Raw genomic sequence first — 25,623 nt, forward strand, 5'->3', positions numbered from 1 at the left:
ATTTATTTTAGCTTTACTTCTGTTTATTATTAGTTTAATCCAAATAAAGGTCATGTTACAACCTAGAAATGTTACTCCACATTACATTTAGTGTTGTTAGAAAAAAAATATGTGCAGTGTCCGATATATATATATATATATATATATATATATATATATATATATGACAAAAACTGATCAGTTTCCACTTAATATTTAAAAAAATATAACAACAGATCAGATTTGGTTATTATAATTATTTTTATTATTATGTATTGGCATGTCAATCTGTTATATACTTACATTTACTTCACCCTTTAAAAAAAATCGGTAGCATTGTGTCTGTGTTTTTATTTTTTTCTTTGGTTGCGTAATGCTGAAATGATAAAATAATTCAATGATATCCTAATCAGCACACTCTGGAACACAATGCACTACTGTAACACTTGTTCCGATGGGATTCTTTTATGAAAAAGTATATAACTATATGTTTCATGCAGTGTTCTGAACTGGCTGCAGATGTGTGATAAAGCTTTTTGGAAGAGCAGATAAAACAGCATTGCAATAATCTAATCTCGAAGTGATAAATGCATGAACAAGCTTCTCACTATCAGTAGGAGAAAGAATGTCTCGAATCTTAGCGATATTTCCAAGACGGAACTAAGCTGTCCTGCATGTAGCCATGATGTGATTTAAAACTGTCATCAAAAATGACATCTAAATTTTTAACACACTGCCCGGCCTCCAAATGCAAGCAATTTAAATATATTCAAACATCATTTCTTTGCGTTTCACTTCCAATAACTAAAACCTCAGTCTTCTCTTTATTTAATTGTGCTACGACTGAAGAGTCTCGCTGCTTTTAGACTCTTTGGCCCGTTTTCTGCGCTACGACTGAAGAGTCTCGCCGCTTTTAGACTCTTTGGTCCGTTGTCTCCGTTACGACTGAACAGTCTCGCTGCTTTTAGACTCTTTGGTCCGTTTTCTGAGCTACGACTGAAGAGTCTCGCCGCTTTTAGACTCTTTGGCCCGTTTTCTGCGCTACGACAGAGAGATAATAGGGGGCACTTTCAATCAAACTTTTTGACAGGTGACCTTTGACCTTTGCCAAGTGCCCTTTTTTGACCCCTCCCCCACACCACGTGCCTCCTTTTCTGGAATGTGACCTTTGACCCCTCCCCCACACCACGTGCCTCCTTTTCTGGAATGTGACCTTTGACCCCTCAGATCACCCTATGATGAGGTCTGTTAGTAATTATGTTTTCAATCATCTGTAATTACCTTTGACCCCTCAGATCCCCTGACCCTTGAACTCTCTTAATTACTTTTCTGATATCAATGACCACGAGTCTCCAGTAATTATTAACTGGTGGCGTGTAATTACCCCTGCCATTCGTCATTCATGTTTTGGATATGAGGTAATTTAAACCATGGTGACACACCGCCCCGCCCATCCCTCCGCCCCTTCCTGCCCCATCCCCACCTCTTCCCGTCCCGCCCCAGCCCCGCCCCATCATTATTCAGATTGTCCTGATTGGTCAAAAAAAATCCCGCCAAAAGTATTGACCAATAAGGTTGTTATTCCTATGGAGCAATCACAGCAAGCCTACGAGTGAAAAGTGTATTTAAGAGTTAGGGGTTAGCGAGATGTGTGAAGGACCAAGAGAACGGAGCAATGGCTTGTGTTTCTGAGGTTGCTGAAAACCAAAGCTTCCCATACCGGGATTCGAACCCGGACCGTCTGGATGAAAGCCAGAAATCCTACGCGTTAGACCATATGGGAGGATCTGTAGAAGAAGAGCACGATGACGAGAATCTAAAAAGGTACCGAACAATGGAGAGCATTCCTGAACCAGTCGCTCAAGGAGCGCTCAAGGATCAAGTCTGGCGTTTGTCAGATGGAACTTACTTCGGATATGTTTTTCTTAAGGATATATATAGCGTTGCTATGTACGTCGGAAAAACGGTTAGATACGATGATGCCTCAGCTCGTTTTACTTTGAACCATATAGAATGGTTTAGCTTCAGAAGACACTGCTCTGTTTTTAATGCCTACGTCAATTACAGAAATACAGCGCTGCTCTCTTTTCTTCTTCTCTTTCTTTCTCTCTCTTGCCCTTTACCTTCATTGCAGTTCTCCTTCTGCAACCTTTGGGCCTACAGTGATGTCCAAGCAATGCTGATTTTAGAACACCCTGTTTATTCCCTTCATTTTTGCCATTTAACCTCTTAAGCTCCAAGCCTATTTTGACCAATTTCCCATTTGAAGGCTTATCACTCCAATATTAAATAATTCAGAGTCAATTCTATGATTTAATATCACTTAGAAGCCTTTACACAATTCATTTAAGACACTTTAATTATTCAATTGAACATGTAATGGCCAAAATATGGTAAAAACCAGGAACTATTTTATTTTTTTTATTTCCAGACACATAAAATGAACTATTTATATGGATGTAGTGTTTTGGCAGCTCTATATTGTGCTATAATGTGTTTACAGTCATCATATAAAATCATAAACTGCTGCCTTTTAGCTCTTTAGGTCGAGTCAATAACTGGAAATTATACAAAACTAATGAACTAAAAACCTGATAAAATCATACATTGTTTATATATATATGGATTTTTTAGGAACAAATATACATTTCCAAAGCCTTGTCTGTAGTAAAGCAGTGCTGGAAGACTTAATACTGTAACTAATAACTAGAAAAAGACTAAAACAGAAACACAGAGAGAGAGAGAGAGAGAGAGAGAGAACTCTGTTAAAACTATTAAAAGTAGAAAATCATTCTTTTCTTAAGAGAAATTACAGATACAGAAGCCAGAGAGCGGTGAGTACTGTTTCCTATACCTTCAAATAAAGACTCTTAGAAACTGGAGAAAAAAAAACTGCTACAGGAAGACGTCTGGCTGACCCACATGAAAACAGCAGCTTTAGCCTCTTTAACTCTTTAGATTAACATGATTAAGGACTAAAAACTAGAGTTAGTCTAACAGGAGAAGAACTGCAGAAATAAAGTCATTAATAAGATGAGTAGATTCAATACTAAACAGTAGGGGTGTTCTAAAACTTCTAAAAATGAAGAGAGCACTTCATTATCTGAATCAGTTTCTCTGATTTTGCTATTTATAGTTTTATGTTTGAGTAAAATGAACATTGTTGTTTTATTATATAAACTACAGACAACATTTCTCCCAAATTATAAATAAAAATATTCTCATTTAGAACATTTATTTATTATATGCAGAAAATGAGTTCAGAAATCAATATTTGGTGGAATAACCCTGGTTTTTAATCACATTTTTTTAAATGCATCTTGGCATCATGTTCTCCTCCTCCACCAGTCTTACACACTGCTTTTGGATAACTTTATGCTGCTTTACTCCTGGTGCAAAAATCAAATTCAAGCAGTTCAGTTTGGTGGTTTGATGGATTGTGATCATCCATCTTCCTCTTGATTATATTCCAGAGGTTTTCGATTTGGTAAAATCTGTATATGGAAACACATAGCTGCGGTAATCCTTGCAAAACCAATCAGGTATGGTGTTAAGGTGACCAGCGTGTGCTGGAAGTGAAGCATACTGTCCTTTCTTTTCTTCCTCTCTCTCTCTCTTTTTCTTTTTCTCTACATGTCAGAGTATAATGAGATTTTCTTGATCCTTTTTTTCACTGTATGTCTTTACATCCAGTAGAACACAGGAGCAACACACACACACACACACACACACACACACACACACTTTATGGTCAAAAGTTGATATAAACTCATCATGGACATGAACAGCATTGCAATATTGGGCTTCAAAGATTTCTTTGAACTGCTCTTTTTCTGGGGCAGCATACATCTTTAATACAACAAAAATACACGTGTTTTCAGTTTAACAGTCGACACAGAAACACAATTATATCTATAGGGTGTAAAATATGCATATACCTATTCTGATTATTAATTCCATGGTGCTCATCGCTCCAAATTAGCAGCATCCCAAACACTAGACAGCACAAGTTTGTGAAACCTTTAGGATTTTTTTATTTTCTATTTCGGCATTAATATAACCTAAAACATCATCAGAATTGCACAATACAAGTTAGATAATAGATAAAGAAAAAAAAAATAGATAAAGAAAACCCACCCGTGTGAAAAGTAAGTATACTGAAGAGCATTTAAAGTGTGTTCAAATTAGAAAGTAAGGAATACTAAAGGTGCATTTTCAATTTAATATACGTTAAAGCTACTTTCTCTCTATTTCCGTAAAATGTATTTTTAAGCCATGCTTTAAATTATACATTGTGTTGATAGAAAAAAAAAATATATATATGGTGCCATAAGTTGATTCCAAAATAGTACATTTAATATGTATTTAAGTTTTTAAGTACACATTTTAATTTTAAAAAGTGTTAAAAAAATGTGGAAAAAGAGTTGTGAACAAATAGCTAATATACTACCAGAATACATAAGAGGATTAAACATATGTTCAAATTAAAAAGTAAATAACACTAAAAGTGCATTTTTTTAATTTAATATACTTTATTAAAAAATACACAGTAAATATACTTTCTCTCTATTTCCATAAAATGTATTTTTAAGCCATGCTTTAAATTCTACATTGTGTTAACAGAAAAAAAAAATATATATATAGTGGCATTACATACTGATTAAAGTGCACTTTAGTGTTTTTTTATTTTTTCTAGTAGCATTAAGGTGTACAAAATATGTGCATCAGTATGCAAAGTAGAACATTTACATTTACATAATATACTTTAAGTGTATTTGCAAGTTCACAAAAGTTGTATGAAAAAACACTCAAAACCACAGTTGCGTACTTTTATACTTTTATTACAACTGAAATATACTTAAGTTGCCATAAATTGTGGCCAAATTGTACATTTAGTATGTATTTAAGTACATATTTTATTTTTAAAAGTATGTACTTTTCCATGTTAAATATAATAATAAAAAAAAAAATACTTAATATACATTTCTTTTACAAGGGCGGTTAAACTTAAAATGAGACACAATATTATACTTTCTGATTGGTTTATTTGTTGAGAAAATGATCCAGTATTAAATAATTGTGAATAGTTTTGTTTTTAGTATCTTTCAGTGTGATTTCACCCCATTTTGCAGCAATAACTGCTATAACTAAACATTTCCAGTAAATTAAACATATGATGTAGCATTTAAACAATTACACTAGCAGCACACTCACACTTTTATTAGCATAATAACATATTATTCTAGAAAAAGACTAAAACAGGAACACACACAGAGAGACCTCTTAAAACTATTAAAAGTAGAAGTTCTTTCTTTTCTTTAGAGAAATTACAGATACAGAAGTCAGAGATCAGTGAGAACTGTTTTCTACACCTTCAAACTCAAGAAGGCGTCTGGCTGACCCACATGGAAACAGCAGCTTTAGCCTTTAGCTCAACAGCGCCTTTAGACATATTTTTGTCTCTTGTAAAAAAAAAAAATCCTTTACCGTCCGTATTTTATCACTCCATCCATGCCTGTCAATACTGCCCAAAAATACACAGCAAATGACAAAAAGCAAGACAAAGGAAAGTGAACATATTGATTTGATGTCACAGTGAATCACCAATAAAAGCATACTTTAAATATACTACCAGATTTATGAACTCACTTACAATACATTAAAAGTACATTAATATTATGCTTTCAGTAAAGGTTTGAAAGTAAACTTTGATCATACTTTTTAAAAAGTACAATATAGTGTCTTAAAAAAAAGTGCATTGTGATGCTAATTGCTATCTTACACCCTGTCAACAGTCTAGTTTTACTTCATTTTTACTTGCATATGCACTGGTAAAAAATAAAATAGCATTTTTAGGAGTTTAGGAATAAATCTGCACTAATGTGTAGTACGTGTTTCTATATATCTTGGTGGTGGAAAACAAAAGTGCTCCACTGTCTGATTAGATGTGACATACTAGACTAGACACACTATACATTTGTTTTTGTCAATTAATTTTTGATTATTTTCATATGAAGTCATATGAAACTATAATTCTCTTCTTGAAGTGATGCTGCTGGACCCTGCTGCAGGGAAATAATCCCTAAAATTACATTTTTTACAAGTTTTCCATATGAAATACATTATGTCGTCACCGTCCAATGAAAACAGGAACTTTACAGGAGCAAGAAAAAACCTTGTAAACTTTCAATGGACGTCAATGAGAAAAGAGTTTATTTCAGGTCATTTTGAAGAGTTTCTATTGGTCCGTTCATCAAGAAATTTTGGCACAGTGTGAAGGACAGGTTGTCTGTTCAAATTATGTAGTAAACTAAGAATCAACAAAAATGGACAGATAAGTGTTTTTCATTGGACAGCAGCGATGTATTCAAATTTACATTGCAAATCAATATGTCTCATTTTTTAAAGGAGTAACACTTTATTTTTATTTTATTATGTGAAATGAAAACCTATGAAAGGGCCCACAGAAATAGAATAAAATTACATAAAAGTCCATTTTTTATTTATATATTAGCTTTATTACACTACATATTATTAATAATTAAAGTTTGGCTTTAGTTTGTAAAGTTGCTTCATTAGAAGTAAATATCGTCGCTTGTCACAAAGTTGTAAATTTTATGATATACATTTAAGTTCCTATTCCTAACCCCTTGTTTAGTGTGTGTGTGTGTGTGTGTGTGTGTGTTTCTATTCTCAGTGCTCACTGAAACAGAAGTGATGCGCTTGTGTCGCCACGAGCTGCTGCTTGTCACCTTTGCTTCAGAAATGTGTGAGTGATCAGAACTCACTGGGGCAGAGAAGAGAAACCTAAAATTCACTCATTACGCACTTCTTTACCAACTCACTTCTTTTATTCTCTTTATTTTAATCTCACTCATACACAATAACTACAACTATAGCGATTCAGTTGACTATATCGACTATATCGTCAGTTGCAGATCGCGTATCTGAATTTAAGGTGTTTTAGTGTGTCTTTGGTATCTTAATAGTACAAAAAATACGCCTTGTGCAGCTTAAAACACGCAAAAGACGTTAATTTATTCTCTTAACTAATCATAGGTGTGTTTTTTGGGGCATATCGTTAAAATAAACCAATCAGTGTGCCAGTTGTCATTCCCTTTAAGAGTCGGATGAGCTCTGACTTTGGCACGTTCCTTATCTTAACAGTGCATCGCTTTTGTGCGTCTCAGCAGAGGATACTGAGCTGCTGGTTGACGCTGTGAAGGAGCTCCAGGAGCTCATTTATTTACAGGAACAGCAATGCTACTGTATTTTATTCTTTATTCTTGTTATTTTTAAGAGTTAAAAGTCAGGTTTGCACTCTGCAGCATCTATAAGAATTGACTGACCTGTTGACTGTTGTCAGGGTTTTAATCAGACAGTGGAGCACTTTTGTTTTCCACCACCAAGATATATAGAAACACGTACTACACATTAGTGCAGATTTATTCCTAAACTCCTAAAAATGCTATTTTATTTTTTACCAGTGCATATGCAAGTAAAAATGAAGTAAAACTAGACTGTTGACAGGGTGTAAGATAGCAATTAGCATCACAATGCACTTTTTTTTAAGACACTATATTGTACTTTTTAAAAAGTATGATCAAAGTTTACTTTCAAACCTTTACTGAAAGCATAATATTAATGTACTTTTAATGTATTGTAAGTGAGTTCATAAATCTGGTAGTATATTTAAAGTATGCTTTTATTGGTGATTCACTGTGACATCAAATCAATATGTTCACTTTCCTTTGTCTTGCTTTTTGTCATTTGCTGTGTATTTTTGGGCAGTATTGACAGGCATGGATGGAGTGATAAAATACGGACGGTAAAGGATTTTTTTTTTTTACAAGAGACAAAAATATGTCTAAAGGCGCTGTTGAGCTAAAGGCTAAAGCTGCTGTTTCCATGTGGGTCAGCCAGACGCCTTCTTGAGTTTGAAGGTGTAGAAAACAGTTCTCACTGATCTCTGACTTCTGTATCTGTAATTTCTCTAAAGAAAAGAAAGAACTTCTACTTTTAATAGTTTTAAGAGGTCTCTCTGTGTGTGTTCCTGAATAATATGTTATTATGCTAATAAAAGTGTGAGTGTGCTGCTAGTGTAATTGTTTAAATGCTACATCATATGTTTAATTTACTGGAAACGTTTAGTTATAGCAGTTATTGCTGCAAAATGGGGTGAAATCACACTGAAAGATACTAAAAACAAAACTATTCACAATTATTTAATACTGGATCATTTTCTCAACAAATAAACCAATCAGAAAGTATAATATTGTGTCTCATTTTAAGTTTAACCGCCCTTGTAAAAGAAATGTATATTAAGTATTTTTTTTTATTATTATATTTAACATGGAAAAGTACATACTTTTAAAAATAAAATATGTACTTAAATACATACTAAATGTACAATTTGGCCACAATTTATGGCAACTTAAGTATATTTCAGTTGTAATAAAAGTATAAAAGTACGCAACTGTGGTTTTGAGTGTTTTTTCATACAACTTTTGTGAACTTGCAAATACACTTAAAGTATATTATGTAAATGTAAATGTTCTACTTTGCATACTGATGCACATATTTTGTACACCTTAATGCTACTAGAAAAAATAAAAAAACACTAAAGTGCACTTTAATCAGTATGTAATGCCACTATATATATATATTTTTTTTCTGTTAACACAATGTAGAATTTAAAGCATGGCTTAAAAATACATTTTATGGAAATAGAGAGAAAGTATATTTACTGTGTATTTTTTAATAAAGTATATTAAATTTAAAAAATGCACTTTTAGTGTTATTTACTTTTTAATTTGAACATATGTTTAATCCTCTTATGTATTCTGGTAGTATATTAGTTATTTGTTCACAACTCTTTTTCCACATTTTTTTAAACACTTTTTAAAATTAAAATGTGTACTTAAAAACTTAAATACATATTAAATGTACTATTTTGGAATCAACTTATGGCACCATATATATATATATTTTTTCTATCAACACAATGTATAATTTAAAGCATGGCTTAAAAATACATTTTACGGAAATAGAGAGAAAGTAGCTTTAACGTATATTAAATTGAAAATGCACCTTTAGTATTCCTTACTTTCTAATTTGAACACACTTTAAATGCTCTTCAGTATACTTACTTTTCACACGGGTGGGTTTTCTTTATCTATTTTTTTTTTCTTTATCTATTATCTAACTTGTATTGTGCAATTCTGATGATGTTTTAGGTTATATTAATGCCGAAATAGAAAAGAAAAAAATCCTAAAGGTTTCACAAACTTGTGCTGTCTAGTGTTTGGGATGCTGCTAATTTGGAGCGATGAGCACCATGGAATTAATAATCAGAATAGGTATATGCATATTTTACACCCTATAGATATAATTGTGTTTCTGTGTCGACTGTTAAACTGAAAACACGTGTATTTTTGTTGTATTAAAGATGTATGCTGCCCCAGAAAAAGAGCAGTTCAAAGAAATCTTTGAAGCCCAATATTGCAATGCTGTTCATGTCCATGATGAGTTTATATCAACTTTTGACCATAAAGTGTGTGTGTGTGTGTGTGTGTGTGTGTGTGTTGCTCCTGTGTTCTACTGGATGTAAAGACATACAGTGAAAAAAAGGATCAAGAAAATCTCATTATACTCTGACATGTAGAGAAAAAGAAAAAGAGAGAGAGAGAGGAAGAAAAGAAAGGACAGTATGCTTCACTTCCAGCACACGCTGGTCACCTTAACACCATACCTGATTGGTTTTGCAAGGATTACCGCAGCTATGTGTTTCCATATACAGATTTTACCAAATCGAAAACCTCTGGAATATAATCAAGAGGAAGATGGATGATCACAATCCATCAAACCACCAAACTGAACTGCTTGAATTTGATTTTTGCACCAGGAGTAAAGCAGCATAAAGTTATCCAAAAGCAGTGTGTAAGACTGGTGGAGGAGGAGAACATGATGCCAAGATGCATTAAAAATAATGTGATTAAAAACCAGGGTTATTCCACCAAATATTGATTTCTGAACTCATTTTCTGCATATAATAAATAAATGTTCTAAATGAGAATATTTTTATTTATAATTTGGGAGAAATGTTGTCTGTAGTTTATATAATAAAACAACAATGTTCATTTTACTCAAACATAAAACTATAAATAGCAAAATCAGAGAAACTGATTCAGATAATGAAGTGCTCTCTTCATTTTTAGAAGTTTTAGAACACCCCTACTGTTTAGTATTGAATCTACTCATCTTATTAATGACTTTATTTCTGCAGTTCTTCTCCTGTTAGACTAACTCTAGTTTTTAGTCCTTAATCATGTTAATCTAAAGAGTTAAAGAGGCTAAAGCTGCTGTTTTCATGTGGGTCAGCCAGACGTCTTCCTGTAGCAGTTTTTTTTTCTCCAGTTTCTAAGAGTCTTTATTTGAAGGTATAGGAAACAGTACTCACCGCTCTCTGGCTTCTGTATCTGTAATTTCTCTTAAGAAAAGAATGATTTTCTACTTTTAATAGTTTTAACAGAGTTCTCTCTCTCTCTCTCTCTCTCTCTCTGTGTTTCTGTTTTAGTCTTTTTCTAGTTATTAGTTACAGTATTAAGTCTTCCAGCACTGCTTTACTACAGACAAGGCTTTGGAAATGTATATTTGTTCCTAAAAAATCCATATATATATAAACAATGTATGATTTTATCAGGTTTTTAGTTCATTAGTTTTGTATAATTTCCAGTTATTGACTCGACCTAAAGAGCTAAAAGGCAGCAGTTTATGATTTTATATGATGACTGTAAACACATTATAGCACAATATAGAGCTGCCAAAACACTACATCCATATAAATAGTTCATTTTATGTGTCTGGAAATAAAAAAAATAAAATAGTTCCTGGTTTTTACCATATTTTGGCCATTACATGTTCAATTGAATAATTAAAGTGTCTTAAATGAATTGTGTAAAGGCTTCTAAGTGATATTAAATCATAGAATTGACTCTGAATTATTTAATATTGGAGTGATAAGCCTTCAAATGGGAAATTGGTCAAAATAGGCTTGGAGCTTAAGAGGTTAAATGGCAAAAATGAAGGGAATAAACAGGGTGTTCTAAAATCAGCATTGCTTGGACATCACTGTAGGCCCAAAGGTTGCAGAAGGAGAACTGCAATGAAGGTAAAGGGCAAGAGAGAGAAAGAAAGAGAAGAAGAAAAGAGAGCAGCGCTGTATTTCTGTAATTGACGTAGGCATTAAAAACAGAGCAGTGTCTTCTGAAGCTAAACCGACGTACATAGCAACGCTATATATATCCTTAAGAAAAACATATCCGAAGTAAGTTCCATCTGACAAACGCCAGACTTGATCCTTGAGCGCTCCTTGAGCGACTGGTTCAGGAATGCTCTCCATTGTTCGGTACCTTTTTAGATTCTCGTCATCGTGCTCTTCTTCTACAGATCCTCCCATATGGTCTAACGCGTAGGATTTCTGGCTTTCATCCAGACGGTCCGGGTTCGAATCCTGGTATGGGAAGCTTTGGTTTTCAGCAACCTCAGAAACACAAGCCATTGCTCCGTTCTCTTGGTCCTTCACACATCTCGCTAACCCCTATCTCTTAAATACACATTTCACTCGTAGGCTTGCTGTGATTGCTCCATAGGAATAACAACCTTATTGGTCAATACTTTTGGCGGGAATTTTTTTGACCAATCAGGACAATCTGAATAATGATGGGGCGGGGCTGGGGCGGGACGGGAAGAGGTGGGGATGGGGCAGGAAGGGGCGGAGGGATGGGCGGGGCGGTGTGTCACCATGGTTTAAATTACCTCATATCCAAAACATGAATGACGAATGGCAGGGGTAATTACACGCCACCAGTTAATAATTACTGGAGACTCGTGGTCATTGATATCAGAAAAGTAATTAAGAGAGTTCAAGGGTCAGGGGATCTGAGGGGTCAAAGGTAATTACAGATGATTGAAAACATAATTACTAACAGACAGCATCATAGGGTGATCTGAGGGGTCAAAAGTCACATTCCAGAAAATGAGGCACGTGGTGTGGGGGAGGGGTCAAAAAAGGGCACCTGGCAAAGGTCAAAGGTCACCTGTCAAAAAGTTTGATTGAAAGTGCCCCCTATTATCTCTCTTACGACTAAACAGTCTCGCCACTTTTAGACTCTTTGGCCTCTTTTCTGAGCTACGACTGAACAGACTCGCCACTTTTAGACTCTTCGGCCCGCTTTTTGTGCTACGACTGAAGAGTCTCGCTGCTTTTAAACTCTTTGGTCCGTTGTCTCCGCTACAAAAACTGGACTGGAATTAAATAGGAGTAACGAGGCTATTTTTTACATAAGGAGTAGAAAGTTCAGATAATTTTATGATATTGTAAGAAGTAGAAGTGAAAGTCTTGTGGACATTTACCATTCCTCGATCCACAGTGTGGTATGTACCAAGAATGCATCCCATAAGGCATTATCACCCTTAGTGGACAGTGCAGTGGGTGGTAATAACTGACAGTTTCAGTCTAGAATTTCCATGCGGACAGCCAAGTGACCTACAATTACATCCACAATCAATACAGGAGGCTCCACATACAGTACAAATCCCAGAGTTCAGTGCTGCAATGTTTAGCTTCTATTGGACATGAGACACAATACTTGTTTCTGTCTTGTGACGTGGCATGTTCAGAGTGTAACAGACAAGACACAGTGCAGACAAGACGCATAAAATAAAAGTACATTTTTTCATAAAAAGCTTGTTCATTCACTGATTTAGGCTTTATTGTTTCTCAGAGTTGAAGAGAAAACAAAAGAGACCATTACTTACACATTGAACATGCTGTACAACAATATTAAATCTTACATTAAAAATACATGTCAAACTTGTCCAAAACGGACATACCTGTGTTAATAGCTATAAAATGGAAATAAAGTACCTATTCCAAATGTGACAGTGAAAGCTGTTATAAACGTTTGTACAAATAATAATAGAAATTATAACTGTACAATAAATAAAACTCTATCAAAACAATTCCCCTGTGAATGCTCACAAACTGCAGTCGAATAAAATTCTGAAAAAAAGTCTGGAACTTTACATTCAGTTAAAAAGACCCTTAAAAAAACACAGCACAGATTCAAACACAGGCACACACACACACACACACACACTCTTTTAAACTCAACTCAGAGTGCACATTTCTGCCATGGTAGAATTATTTAGACATTTTTGACAAAAAAAAAAGTTGTCACAACTAAGCAAATGACTTTCCCACCCAAAATTCTTCTGCCTCCCTTCTGCTATCAGTTCCTTCTCTTTAACAATATAATTTTTTTAATAAAGTCAGCTGAACATCTTATATGTATACAAAGCTTTATTTGCCATGATGCCTAAATCCAATATAGCAGACCTCTGACCTGCAGTAACTTGAGTGTTTACTTGAGTAGCTGTTGTTTCTCGTGACCCAAAACAGAAACAGAAACAATCTGAAACCAGAACTGAAACACATTCACATGATATGATTTCTGTATTTTGTTATATATATATATATATATATATAGCTTAATATAGCAGACTGCAAAAGATCTGCAAAAGCATGGCAGAGATGTCAGCTAAAAATATTCAATAAGGCATGAAAGAAAGTTAAGTCTAGCAGCACTCAGAAGATTTTCTGCATTCAGATTGAGATGCAGGCAGGCTGGAAGGTTAGCAGTGGAGAATAGTTGAACTCTGACTAAATCCTGCCACAGGAAATAGGAAGAGACGGGCAGGGCTGATAAAGAGGATACAGAATGTTAGGCCCCCACAAACGGGTAGCTGTGTAAGACATATCTGAAATTATCACTGTAGCAGCTTAATTAAAAAGCAAAGGTTTACATTATTTTAATAACACTAGTACAATCATATTCTACTAACAATAGTTCTAATGACAATAATAACCCAACAATATTCATCATTGAACCAGTCAATTACTCACTGTATTTTTTTTCTTATTTGCTGTGTTTTATTCTGTTCCACTACCACAGGTGTATAAAATCAACAGAAGGAGATTATACAGAAACATGCCCCAATACTTTTGTTCATAAATTGTACATTCTCATTGTTGAGAATATTGAACATTGTGTATTGCAGTGTTTAGGAAAATTAACAAGTGATAATTTAAAGAAATGATGTAATCAGCAGGTGCAATGATGAACATCACATACTGTAGTTATTATTATTAGTATTATTGGCGTTATTCAAAACAGCACAAAAAAAACTTTGCGAAGTGTGATACTGCAAACAAATGTGTTTTAAAATGGTAAAATAAGAGATAAGAATTTGGGGCAATGACTGATATTTCATGATAAAGAAATAGCTCAGTCAGAAATGCTGATCTTGCTCACAGTAAAAGAAAATTAATAGGCACTGATTAGGGACAATGTAAGCAATCATGGTTATTGGTAGCCATTTCAGCATCTTAGATAAAGTTACTCCTTTAGGGCAACAATGCAGTCGGTCATATTCTCCAAACATCCCTCCCAGAATCAGAGCCAACAGCATTCACAGACAAAGAACTGATTTCTAAATAATATTAATAAAAATAAAACACTATGTGCAAACCAGAGATCCACCAGTTTCTCTCATGGACCAGCCATGCAATTGTTTAGCTATAGCCATTCATTAAATGCCGTATTTGTAAGAGTAAGGGCAGCGAGAGCGTGTGCCCTGACTACAGTGCTCTCGCAAACAGTGATGACGCCACGAGCTGCAAGTTTTACGTGATGTGAAGAAGTGAATTGTGAAAGAGGACAAAATGATATTACAAAATGATAGATTTGAAAGTTGAGATGCAGCAGAATGGAGAGAGGTCATCAGGAAGATGTTCAGGGTGAGTTGGATCAGTCCCAGCACCAAACAGAACCAGAGAGAAGGTAAGATAAGAGAGAACACAAAAAGACATTTAGCTCAATAATTTGCAGTTAATTTGTCAGGGTTTGCATTCTATTTTCTAGTATATTGTAATATGACCAGCATTTTAATATTCAGTGCACATATTCCACACATCCCTGTTACTGATGGCTAGATGTAGATTCCAAACAGAGAATCTACTTTTAATCTATTAACACTTTCAGCTATTCTTACTCTACAATCTATCGCTACTCCCTCAAAACTGATGAAATTATGAAGCCTAAACAAATATTTAATAAAATACAATTCAGGGGTTTCCAATCTTATTTGCAAGGGGTTGATGTGGCCAAGCAAAAACACATGTCATTAGTTGTATTAAGACTGACCAACTAAATCACTAAATCACTAAATAAGTGGTATCAGTTGTGCTGCTGGTTGTTTAGAATTTATATATATATATATATATATATATATATATATATATATATATATATATATATATATATATATATATATATATATATATATATATAAAACCCCGGCAGCCACACCGGCCCTTGCAGATAAGACTGGTATACGCAATCTGATGTACTCAAACAAATACACAAAGAGTATAATATTGTGCATCATACACTACAGGCCAAGTGTTATATTATCAAAACGTATGTTTATTAATCAGGAACATAAAGGTGTGACTATGGCTGCACCAAAAGCTGGATACTGTTGTACTGAATAATACTGTAAATCAAAACCACCATTAGAAGTGCCTTCATTGGTTCAGTATATTTAGTACATTAGTATTTGGTTGTGTCTGCAGCCTTTATGTTGATTTCTCACATTCAAAAGTTTCTTAAACCTAGACGAACTAAAACACTTGTTCTTACTTTTTACACCCTGTCAGTCAAAGCGAATTTCTCAAATGATGACCATGTTAATGACCACTCATACACACCCTCCTAAGCCTTAAGATTATAACCTTAAGATTATTTTTCAGTATTTTGCAGATTTGTGAAGGACTTTCTTATACCTTTTTTATCTCTATATCCTCATATTTCACCTTTTCCTTAAAGGCTCATTAAAACAACATCATAACAAAACATTTCATCTCATTACACTGCTCTAAATACATTCTTAACTACCTGATTTTCTTTCCTATACACTTTCTTTTCCAGCACAGTCCTACAGGTTCTCAGCTGTGTTTAATTGTGGTGACTGTGCTCTTATGAAACCCTGAACTTTCTCATTTCTTTTTTTTATATATATATATATATAATTTTATTTCTGTTATTTTATTTCTTATTTCTAATTTACATGGCCACTCATTAGGACCCCCCCTATCTCTAGTGATGGCCCAACACAAGGAGGGTGAAGACTAACACATGCCTCCTCCGATACATGTGAAGTCAGCCACCGTCTCTTTTCGAGCTACTGCTGATGCAGCATTGCTGAGTAGCATCACAGCACAGCACACTCGGAGTAAAGCGCAGCGACTCGGTTCTGATATATCAGCTCACAGACATCACCCTCTGTAGTGATGTGGGGAGAGAGCGCCATCTACCCACCCAGAAAGAACAAGGCCAATTGTGCTCTCTCAGGGCTCCGGTAGCTGATGCCAACTACATGAACAGGATTCAAATCACTGTTCTCCTGATCATAGTGGCAGCCCTTATCCCGCTGGTCCTCTCGGAGCCAAACTTTCTCATTAAAAAAAAAAACTGCATCACACTGTTCCATTAATCACATCTAAAAGAACTGCTAAATATTAGTTGAAGAGATATGGGTTATATTGACGTATTGAGTGCGAATAAAAGCTGGTCAATATAAAGACCTGTGCTGTGAAAGTGCATCAATGCAAAGCACTGGAATTGTTTGGTTATACTATGCTAGATGAACTAGACATGAATAAGCATTCTGAGATGTGGTGGACTGTGTTAAATATTTTAAAAATTACACATTAGGCCTGTAGAGTTTACACAGAACCGTCTGTAAAAAGGGAACATGCCTCTAAATATTCCTCCATTCTCATATCACATGACAACAAACACTCTGAGACTAAAACAATCAATCATTCACATTAAAAAGTTCAGTAGAAAAAAAACTAATACAAAATAAGCACACACATGCATCTGACCACCCCAGTCCTGAAGGGAATAAGGAAAAATGGCCTCCAGCACCAGCAGAGGTCTCTTCAAAAATAAGTTAACTGAAATAAGCCAATATGGAAAAAAACAATTAAGTCAGATTCACCAGGTTAAAAAAAAAAAAAACCTTTACACACTTGGAAAGGCTCAGAAAACAAAAGCCAGATTTTAGTGGTATGCCCCATCTCTCACACACTCACACACACACACACACACACACAAGCTTTTAGTTTTCATACTCCAAGTCCAGGGCTACAAGTCCAGCTTCACAGGGTGAGGAGGCCACACCATGCAGGGCGCCAGGCCTACGATACATACTCGGCTGACTTCCAGTGTCCGGGGTGAGACAGTCTGCGGTTGAGCTTGGGAAGCTTCTCCAGCTGGTCAGCGAGCTGCGAGAAAGTAGGCCGGTCTTCCAGCTCAAAGGACCAGCAGGCTGACAGGATATCCTGTAGCGTACACAAACAGACACAGCATTTACAGACTGGACTGGTTTACTGACCAAAAACTACATGAAGATAGAGTGGGATTGTTCATTTATTTATGAATATGTCTGTATTTATGGTCATACTACGATAAACTGTGGTACGTACTACAATCATATAAAAATATATTTGATTGCCTGCCATTTTAATATCCTTAATGGAAGTAACAATACATATAATCACATATAATCTCATACAGCCCTTCTGCAGCGTATATAGTGAAATATTAATCATTGCAATTACCTCTATAAGAAAGGAAAATGCTTCAAACTTTGTAAAAGCCATTTATAAAGTCACAATATATAGTAACAATAATCACAATAATTTAAATTTGTGATGATATCATTCAAATTATTGTGTTGGCTTTCTCTAGTGTCAACAAGTTGGTGCTTGATTCTTTTTTTCCACATTTAACATTTGCTCTTTTTTAATTTTTCCATAAGATATTTAAATGTAAATAAGGGAATCAATATTAGATTATATTTAGAAAATGAAATTGCATACTAGTAATAGTCTTGTACTTGTACTAATCCCTAAGCTCTATACTGTATTTAAAAAAAAAATGTTCTGTCTCTGTTAGCACTTCAAGCATAGTCTTAATATGACTGGTTATGGTTATGCAGAGTTAAATGACAAGAGATTTAGGAGAAAAATACACAAACCATAGGCTTAATATGACTGGTTGTGGTTTTTATTTTTTATTCTTATTTGTTAAGTTTGCTTTATTTGATTTTGTCAAATAAAACTAGTTTTCAAGCCATTTTTCATTTCTGACGTTTTCTTTAAAATTTTATTTTTAAATCTCGTCTCGTCTCGTTCTCGTAAACCCAATATCGTGTCTTGTCTCGTCTCGTGATATTAGTGTCTCGTCACACCCCTACTTAACACACTTTAAAATAATTGTATTAAGCATGACTTTAATATGCTGTGATAAATCATGGTTAAAAACATCAATAAAAAAGGTAATGTTGGTAATTTCCTATATTTTAGGAGTTTTGCAACCTTTATTTTATATTTATTTTATTTTTAAAAAATCAATTCCAGCAGCTATTTACACCCGTCTGTCTCTGATGAATCCTGATAGGCTTTTAAAGTGATGGGAGTGTCCTTATTTGTCAGTTTCACACAAACATATTAGAGGCAGACACACCACGAGTCAGATGCGTTTAGAGGCGAAGCGAGTGTCTCTAAGGGCTCTAACGAGTGACTACAGACTTTTAGATTAATGTGCGTTAAACAACGAAGGGATTAAAGTTTATTAAAAGCAGACAATGATAGTTTTTCTGTGAGCTGTTGTGGACGTACCGTAACCTCCTTGCCTAGACTGATCTGTCTCAGCTGCTGCCTGATGCCTTCCCCACTTCCCAGTTGCCAGATTGCAGCCTCAGCTGGCTGGTTAGTAATAGGCCAGTCTCGTGTCTGCAGCTCGTACCAAATAGTGCTGAGAGACGAGCACAGAAAAATACAGTAAATATTAATTACATTTATTACAGGTCAGTGATTTAAACAATTGCATGTTATATTTAAATAGGATGCTTCAAAACAGACATTAAAATGTATTCTGTATTTATTTCCAAGCCCATTTACAGGTTCTTTTCTTTATTTAGTACTGTATGTCACTTTTACTAAAAAACAAATATTTTAAAATCCATTATCATGGTCTTTGTTCAATAGCTGAGCTACATCAGTGCTCTGAACTGCAGGAAAGGGAAATGTCTGGGTGTGGTCGTTACCCAAAAGCATAAACATCAGCAGCTTTGGAGAAAGGCAAGTGCTCCTCATCATTCCCAGGACACATTCTCCGTACAATCTCAGGAGCTAGGTAATAGATCCAGCCGTGTGGCAGCTTCAGCTCATTCTCTCGCCTGGAAACACACACACACACACACGTACATATAAACTTACATTTATCAGCTTTGGGTATTTATAAGGGAGTATACGGTACTACAAATAATACAATAACCTCATAATAAAGACTTAAAGTAAGTAATTTTTATTACCTGTCCTCTTGCACCACTCCAGACATGCCAAACAGACCGAAATCTGTGATGACCACTTTGTTTGCGTCGTAAAACACGTTCTTGGATTTCAAATCCTTGTGCACAATTTCCTTTGCATGGAGATAGCCCATTCCCTATCAAACACAGAAGCAAGAGCCATCCAGAAAAATGAGACAAATGAAGAAGACAGATCAGTGATGCACACAAAGAGAGAAAGACAAATTATACCTTTACAATTTCCTGAGCGATCTGCCTCGTCTTGTTGAGGTCAAGTGAGTTTTTAGAATCTCTGACGAAAGAGTACAGCGTCCGACCCTTGCAGAAACTGTAAAAAAAAAATAATAATAAAAAAAATAATAATTATAAATTATCATGTAAAATGTCAGAAATCCAACAATATATCCAAGCTCTGAAGTAAACCTAAAGTCAGTCTGATTTTCTTCAAAAAATATAAGTCCTAGTCAAAAGTATTTGGTTGTTATTTTAACCCAAAGAAGCCCATGGTGACGTATGTGTCGCAGACCCTTTAAAAGCAGTGTAAAGTTCCTCACAGAACTCTGATATATACTGAACATTCTGAGCGCATCACTGAAGGACAGTGTGTGAATCTGTGTTTGTTCTTTTCACCTTATTTACAGAATGTAGCTAGGAGGGCTGGATTAGTGCTGGAGATGAAACTAGCTGCTTTTAAAAGTATGAAGTGTATTTTTTGCTTCTACAGCTCTGTTCCAACCATTTAACCATTCAAACGCTTAAGTTATAAAATTGATAGTGTCATTTAAGTTACATCAGGATAACCTGGAGGCCTGTGGTGGCTCTATGATAAAGACAGTCCAGCACGCTATGACAATTGGTAAAGCTAAGAACTTGCACCATAGTCTGAAACAGGGGTGAATTACCCATGTAGAAAACTGCATAATGCAGGTAGGAAATCTAGTAGTATTTTCAGATATTTGAAAGCCACTTCTTAACTATCTAGATGACTGTCAAAACCTTTGTGTAATGAGTGTACATAAAGAGAGTGGTTTAAAAAAACAGCATAAATGTACTGCAGAGGTCCGTTTTTAATTTTATTGCCTTTCTTTCTTCTTTTTGTTATCAACAAAGGGACAGGGTTGATGGAAAGAGTGGAAGTGTGCACAGTTTAATAGTCACTGCTTGTCTGTTTACTTTAAAAATCTAAAAAAAAAATTATATTTGCTTTAAGTAAATGACTGGACGTAATGACAGACAAATGATTTGTTTGCAAGTGGCTTTTTTTCCCGAACTTCACATTATCAAATCTTAATGATCTGAGTGCTGTTTATCTATTTTATTGTATTTATTTGTGTATTTTCTGTAAATAAATGACAAATTTCTGTAAAACGAATGCCAATATAGATCAAGAGAAGCACAAAATACAAGACTGTAAACTAAGATATGTCGCAATTTAATATGAACAAAAATACAAATGTCCTATTTTTTTAAAAAAGTTAATAAATTACCAACTATCCCTTAAATGTTGTTAAAATATGTATTTTTTCTGTGGGCTGAAATTCCAAGCAGTTTGATTGTGTTAGATTCTGTTTTTTGATGGCTTGATAAAAGATAAAAATGGTTCCACTTTTTTTGTTGGGTTTTTTTTGTGGGCTGAATTTCCTGAGCATTGTGATTATGGTTGATTCTGTGGCTTGTTGCTGAGAAATGACATATAAACCTGCCTCCTCCTCCTCCTGCTGCTGTGCTGAGAAACAAGTCAGACTTACTTACAGTTAAACTGACCAAAAACATTTGTAACGAGTTGTCCCCCTGTCACAGGGGGACGTAGGGCCCTCGCACAACAGCGCAAATCGTACCGGGCCAAACCGAGAAACCGGTAAAAGTAATTTTGAGGTCTTATTGAGTGTGCCAATTTTCAAGAGTTTTCTATCCTGTTAAACATGTGAAATATCCATTTAAAATACAGGTGGCGCTATGGCGCTGTTAAAATACATGTATTTGAAATTCTAATTCTACATCAAACAACAGCCTTAGATAAGCAGGCTGGTCAAATTTTGTGAGTTTTTCTCCGTTATAACCTCCTCAAAACACCTGGCATTACCTAGGTTTTCACCTCCTGTTTTGATGTGGGATCTCAAAAATTCAACCATCTGCCATTTCGTCCTCGTTTGAGATATCGACTATTCCTTCACAATTTATCATCAGATATGTTCAATGTTTATTTTTACCAAATACCAAGAGAATTCATCAAATTTGCTAGGAGTAGTTTGACAATGTACACAAAAAATGTGTGTAAAATGCAGATATTTCAAAATGGCCGACTTCCTGTTGGGCGGAGTCAGTCCTACCAATGCTGAAAACGTGTGTAATAATGTCTTTTGTGTTTTTGCCAAGTTTCATGAATTTTCAATAATCTGTTTTCTGACCATGCCATGGTTTCACTTTGGTTTAGTGTTGCGTCTAGTGACTCAATTGCTCGCCATTGGGTCACCGTTTTACCGATCAACTAATCCTTTGGCAATTATCATCAAATATGTCTGTTGTTCATTTACAGCGAAATAAGAGGTAATCTGACAAAGACTTTAGGAGCAGTTTAAATTAGTTTGTGAAAAATTTGTAAAAATATTACAAATTCCAATATGGCCGACTTCCTGTTGGGCAGAGCTAATACAAGCCAATTGCAAATATGTGCAGGGTCATACTATCTACGATCCTACCAAAATTTGAGAAGATTAGACAAATTTTGACACATCCACAGCTAATTTATTAAACGAACCAATTAGGGGGCGCTGTAGAGTCCGCTAGCTATACATGAAAAAATTGTCAAAATATTTGTAAAGTGTTTTTAGGTCTTATGCAATCTGTCAATTTTCAAGAGGTTTTGAGCATTCCCGTAATGTCAAATATGCATTGAAACCTAGGTGGCGCTATAGAGCCAATGAAATACGTATATATGAAATTTTAATTTCAGATCAAAGTACTGCTTAAATCAAGCAGGCCTGTAAATTTTTGAGAGTTTTTAACCTTTTTAACCTCCTCAAACACCTACTAACACCAGAATGTATTCACTTCCTGTTTTAACGGGGCATCTCAAGCAATTCAACTGTCCGCCATTTCGTCCTCGTTTAAGATATCGACTATTCCTTCGCAATTTATCATCAGGTGTGTTAGTAGTTTATTACTGACAAATATCAAGAGTATTCAACAAATTCCCTAGGAGGAGTTCGACAAAGTATGCAAAAAATGTGTGTAAAATGCACATATTTCAAAATGGCCGACTTCCTGTTGGGCGGAGTCAATCATTCCAATACTAAAAACGTGTCTTATGATGTCTCTTGTGTTTTTACCAAGTTTCATGATTTTTCAATAATCTGTTTTATGACTGTGTCATGGTTTCACTTTGGTCTAGTGTTGCGTCTCCATTAAATTAATTGTCCGCCATTACGTCATCGTTTCAGCTATCGACTATTCCTTCGCAATTTATCACCATGTATGTCTGGAGCCTATCCATACCAAATTTAGAGGTAATATGACAAAGACTCTAGGAGGAGTTTGAATGAGTTCGTGAAAAATGTGTAAAAATTCCACAAATTTCAAAATGGCCGACTTCCTGTTGGGCGGAGCTAGTACAAGCCAAAGGGTAATATGTGCGGGATGATAGTTTCTATGTTGTTGCCAAAAATCGAGAATATTGGAGAAATTTTGAGACAGCTACAGCTAATTTAATGGCCTAAACAAAATAGGGGGCGCTGTAGAGTCCTCTAGCTACACATGAGAAAAACGACAAAATATTCCTAAATCATTTCAAAGACTTATTGAATCTGCCAATCATCAAGAGGCTGAGAGCTTTTCATAAATATGATATAAAATAGGTGGCGCTAGAGAGCTGATGAAAGACGAATTTACGAAATTCCAACTTACGGTCAAAGTATGGCCAAGGCCAAATAGCTCTGTAAAATTTTAGGAGTTTTCAAACATCCTAACCACTCCGAAACCCAGCGGGAAACTTTTTATTTTGCAACTTCCTGTCAAAATGGCCGACTTCCTGTTGGGCGGATTCAAATAAAACCTAGTGATTCTTGTTGTTTATGAGGAGGTCAATGAGCGTACCAAAGTTGGTGCACGTTGGACAAACTTCATCCCGGCCACTGCCGACGTCTGGGGGCGCTATAGAGCTCCTGAACAACGCCAAAGTCCAGCCTCTATGGAACTTTAAAATTTTCGCCGAGCTTGAGGCCTGTGCCAAAATGCATGAGTTTTCGAGTATCAGAAATGCCTCAAAAATGGACGCAAAGAGGCAGAATAATAATAACGAGTTGTCCCCCTGTCACAGGGGGACGTAGGGCCCTCGCACAACAGCGCAAATCGTACCGGGCCAAACCGAGAAACCGGTAGAAGTAATTTTAAGGTCTTATTGAGTGTGCCAATTTTCAAGAGTTTTCTATCCTGTTAAACACGTGAAATATCCATTTAAAATACAGGTGGCGCTATGGCGCTGTTAAAATACATGTATTTGAAATTCTAATTCTACATCAAAGAACAGCCTTAGATAAGCAGGCCGGTCAAATTTTGTGAGTTTTTCTCCGTTATAACCTCCTCAAAACACCTGGCATTACCTAGGTTTTGACCTCCTGTTTTGATGTGGCATCTCACAAATTCAACCATCTGCCATTTCGTCCTCGTTTGAGATATCTACTATTCCTTCACAATTTATCATCAGATATGTTCAATGTTTATTTTTACCAAATACCAAGAGAATTCAACAAATTTGCTAGGAGTAGTTTGACAATGTACACAAAAAATGTGTGTAAAATGCAGATATTTCAAAATGGCCGACTTCCTGTTGGGCGGAGTCAGTCCTACCAATGCTGAAAATGTGTGTAATGATGTCTTTTGTGTTTTTGCCAAGTTTCATGAATTTTCAAAAAACTGTTTTCTGACCGTGTCATGGTTTCACTTTGGTTTAGTGTTGCGTCTCTAGTGAATCAATTGCTCGCCATTGGGTCACCGTTTTACCGATCAACTAATCCTTTGGCAGTTATCATCAAATATGTCGGTTGTTCATTTACAGCGAAATAAGAGGTAATCTGACAAAGACTTTAGGAGCAGTTTAAATGAGTTTGTGAAAAATGTGTAAAAATATTACAAATTCCAATATGGCCGACTTCCTGTTGGGCGGAGCTAATACAAGCCAATTGCAAATATGTGCAGGGTCATACTATCTACACTCCTACCAAAATTTGAGAAGATTAGACAAATTTTGACACATCCACAGCTAATTTATTAAACGAACAAATTAGGGGGCGCTGTAGAGTCCGCTAGCTATACATGAAAAAATTGTCAAAATATTTGTAAAGTGTTTTTAGGTCTTATGCAATCTGTCAATTTTCAAGAGGTTTTGAGCATTCCTGTAATGTCAAATATGCATTGAAACCTAGGTGGCGCTATAGAGCCAATGAAATACGTATACAAGAAATTTTAATTTCAGATGAAAGTACTGCTTAATTCAAGCAGGCCTGTAAATTTTCGAGAGTTTTCAACCTTTTTAACCTCCTCAAACACCTACTAACACCAGAATGTATTCACTTCCTGTTTTAATGGGGCATCTCAAGCAGTTCAACTGTCCGCCATTTCGTCCTCGTTTAAGATATCGACTATTCCTTCGCAATTTATCATCACGGATGGTAGTAGTTTATTGCTGACAAATATCAAGAGTATTCAACAAATTCCCTAGGAGGAGTTCGACAAAGTATGCAAAAAATGTGTGCAAAATGCACATATTTCAAAATGGCCGACTTCCTGTTGGGCGGAGTCAATCATTCCAATACTAAAAACGTGTCTTATTATGTCTCTTGTGTTTTTACCAAGTTTCATGATTTTTCAATCATCTGTTTTATGACCGTGTCATGGTTTCACTTTGGTCTAGTGTTGCGTCTCCATTAAATTAATTGTCCGCCATTACGTCATCGTTTCAGCTATCGACTATTCCTTCGCAATTTATCACCATGTATGTCTGGAGCCTATCCACACCAAATTTAGAGGTAATATGACAAAGACTCTAGGAGGAGTTTGAATGAGTTCGTGAAAAATGTGAAAAAATTCCACAAATTTCAAAATGGCCGACTTCCTGTTGGGCGGAGCTAGTACAAGCCAAAGGGT

The 25,623-nt window shown here is 35.4% G+C and overlaps 1 protein-coding gene and 1 non-coding gene across 7 annotated transcripts in view; both read right to left on the reverse strand.

The window, feature by feature from the left end:
• Positions 1 to 1,690: 1,690 nt before the first annotated feature.
• Positions 1,691 to 1,762, reverse strand: trnae-uuc (transfer RNA glutamic acid (anticodon UUC)). The gene has a single exon. It is a non-coding gene; the product is annotated as a tRNA-Glu (tRNA).
• Positions 1,763 to 12,725: 10,963 nt separating this feature from the next.
• ksr1b (kinase suppressor of ras 1b) overlaps positions 12,726 to 25,623 on the reverse strand; it is a 79,396-nt gene continuing 66,498 nt past the window's right edge. For all 6 annotated transcript variants that reach the window (XM_007236853.4, XM_007236852.4, XM_049466946.1 and 3 more), the window contains 6 exons: positions 19,714 to 19,810; positions 19,486 to 19,619; positions 19,219 to 19,350; positions 18,791 to 18,926; positions 17,319 to 17,449; positions 12,726 to 14,716 (listed from right to left, as the gene is read on the reverse strand). In XM_007236853.4, coding sequence (XP_007236915.3) covers positions 14,632 to 14,716; positions 17,319 to 17,449; positions 18,791 to 18,926; positions 19,219 to 19,350; positions 19,486 to 19,619; positions 19,714 to 19,810 — 715 coding nt within the window. In that variant the 3' untranslated portion in view covers positions 12,726 to 14,631. The remainder of the gene's footprint in view (positions 14,717 to 17,318; positions 17,450 to 18,790; positions 18,927 to 19,218; positions 19,351 to 19,485; positions 19,620 to 19,713; positions 19,811 to 25,623) is intronic.

This window comes from Astyanax mexicanus, chromosome 18 (assembly GCF_023375975.1).
Source record: "Astyanax mexicanus isolate ESR-SI-001 chromosome 18, AstMex3_surface, whole genome shotgun sequence".
Lineage (NCBI taxonomy): Eukaryota > Metazoa > Chordata > Actinopteri > Characiformes > Acestrorhamphidae > Astyanax > Astyanax mexicanus.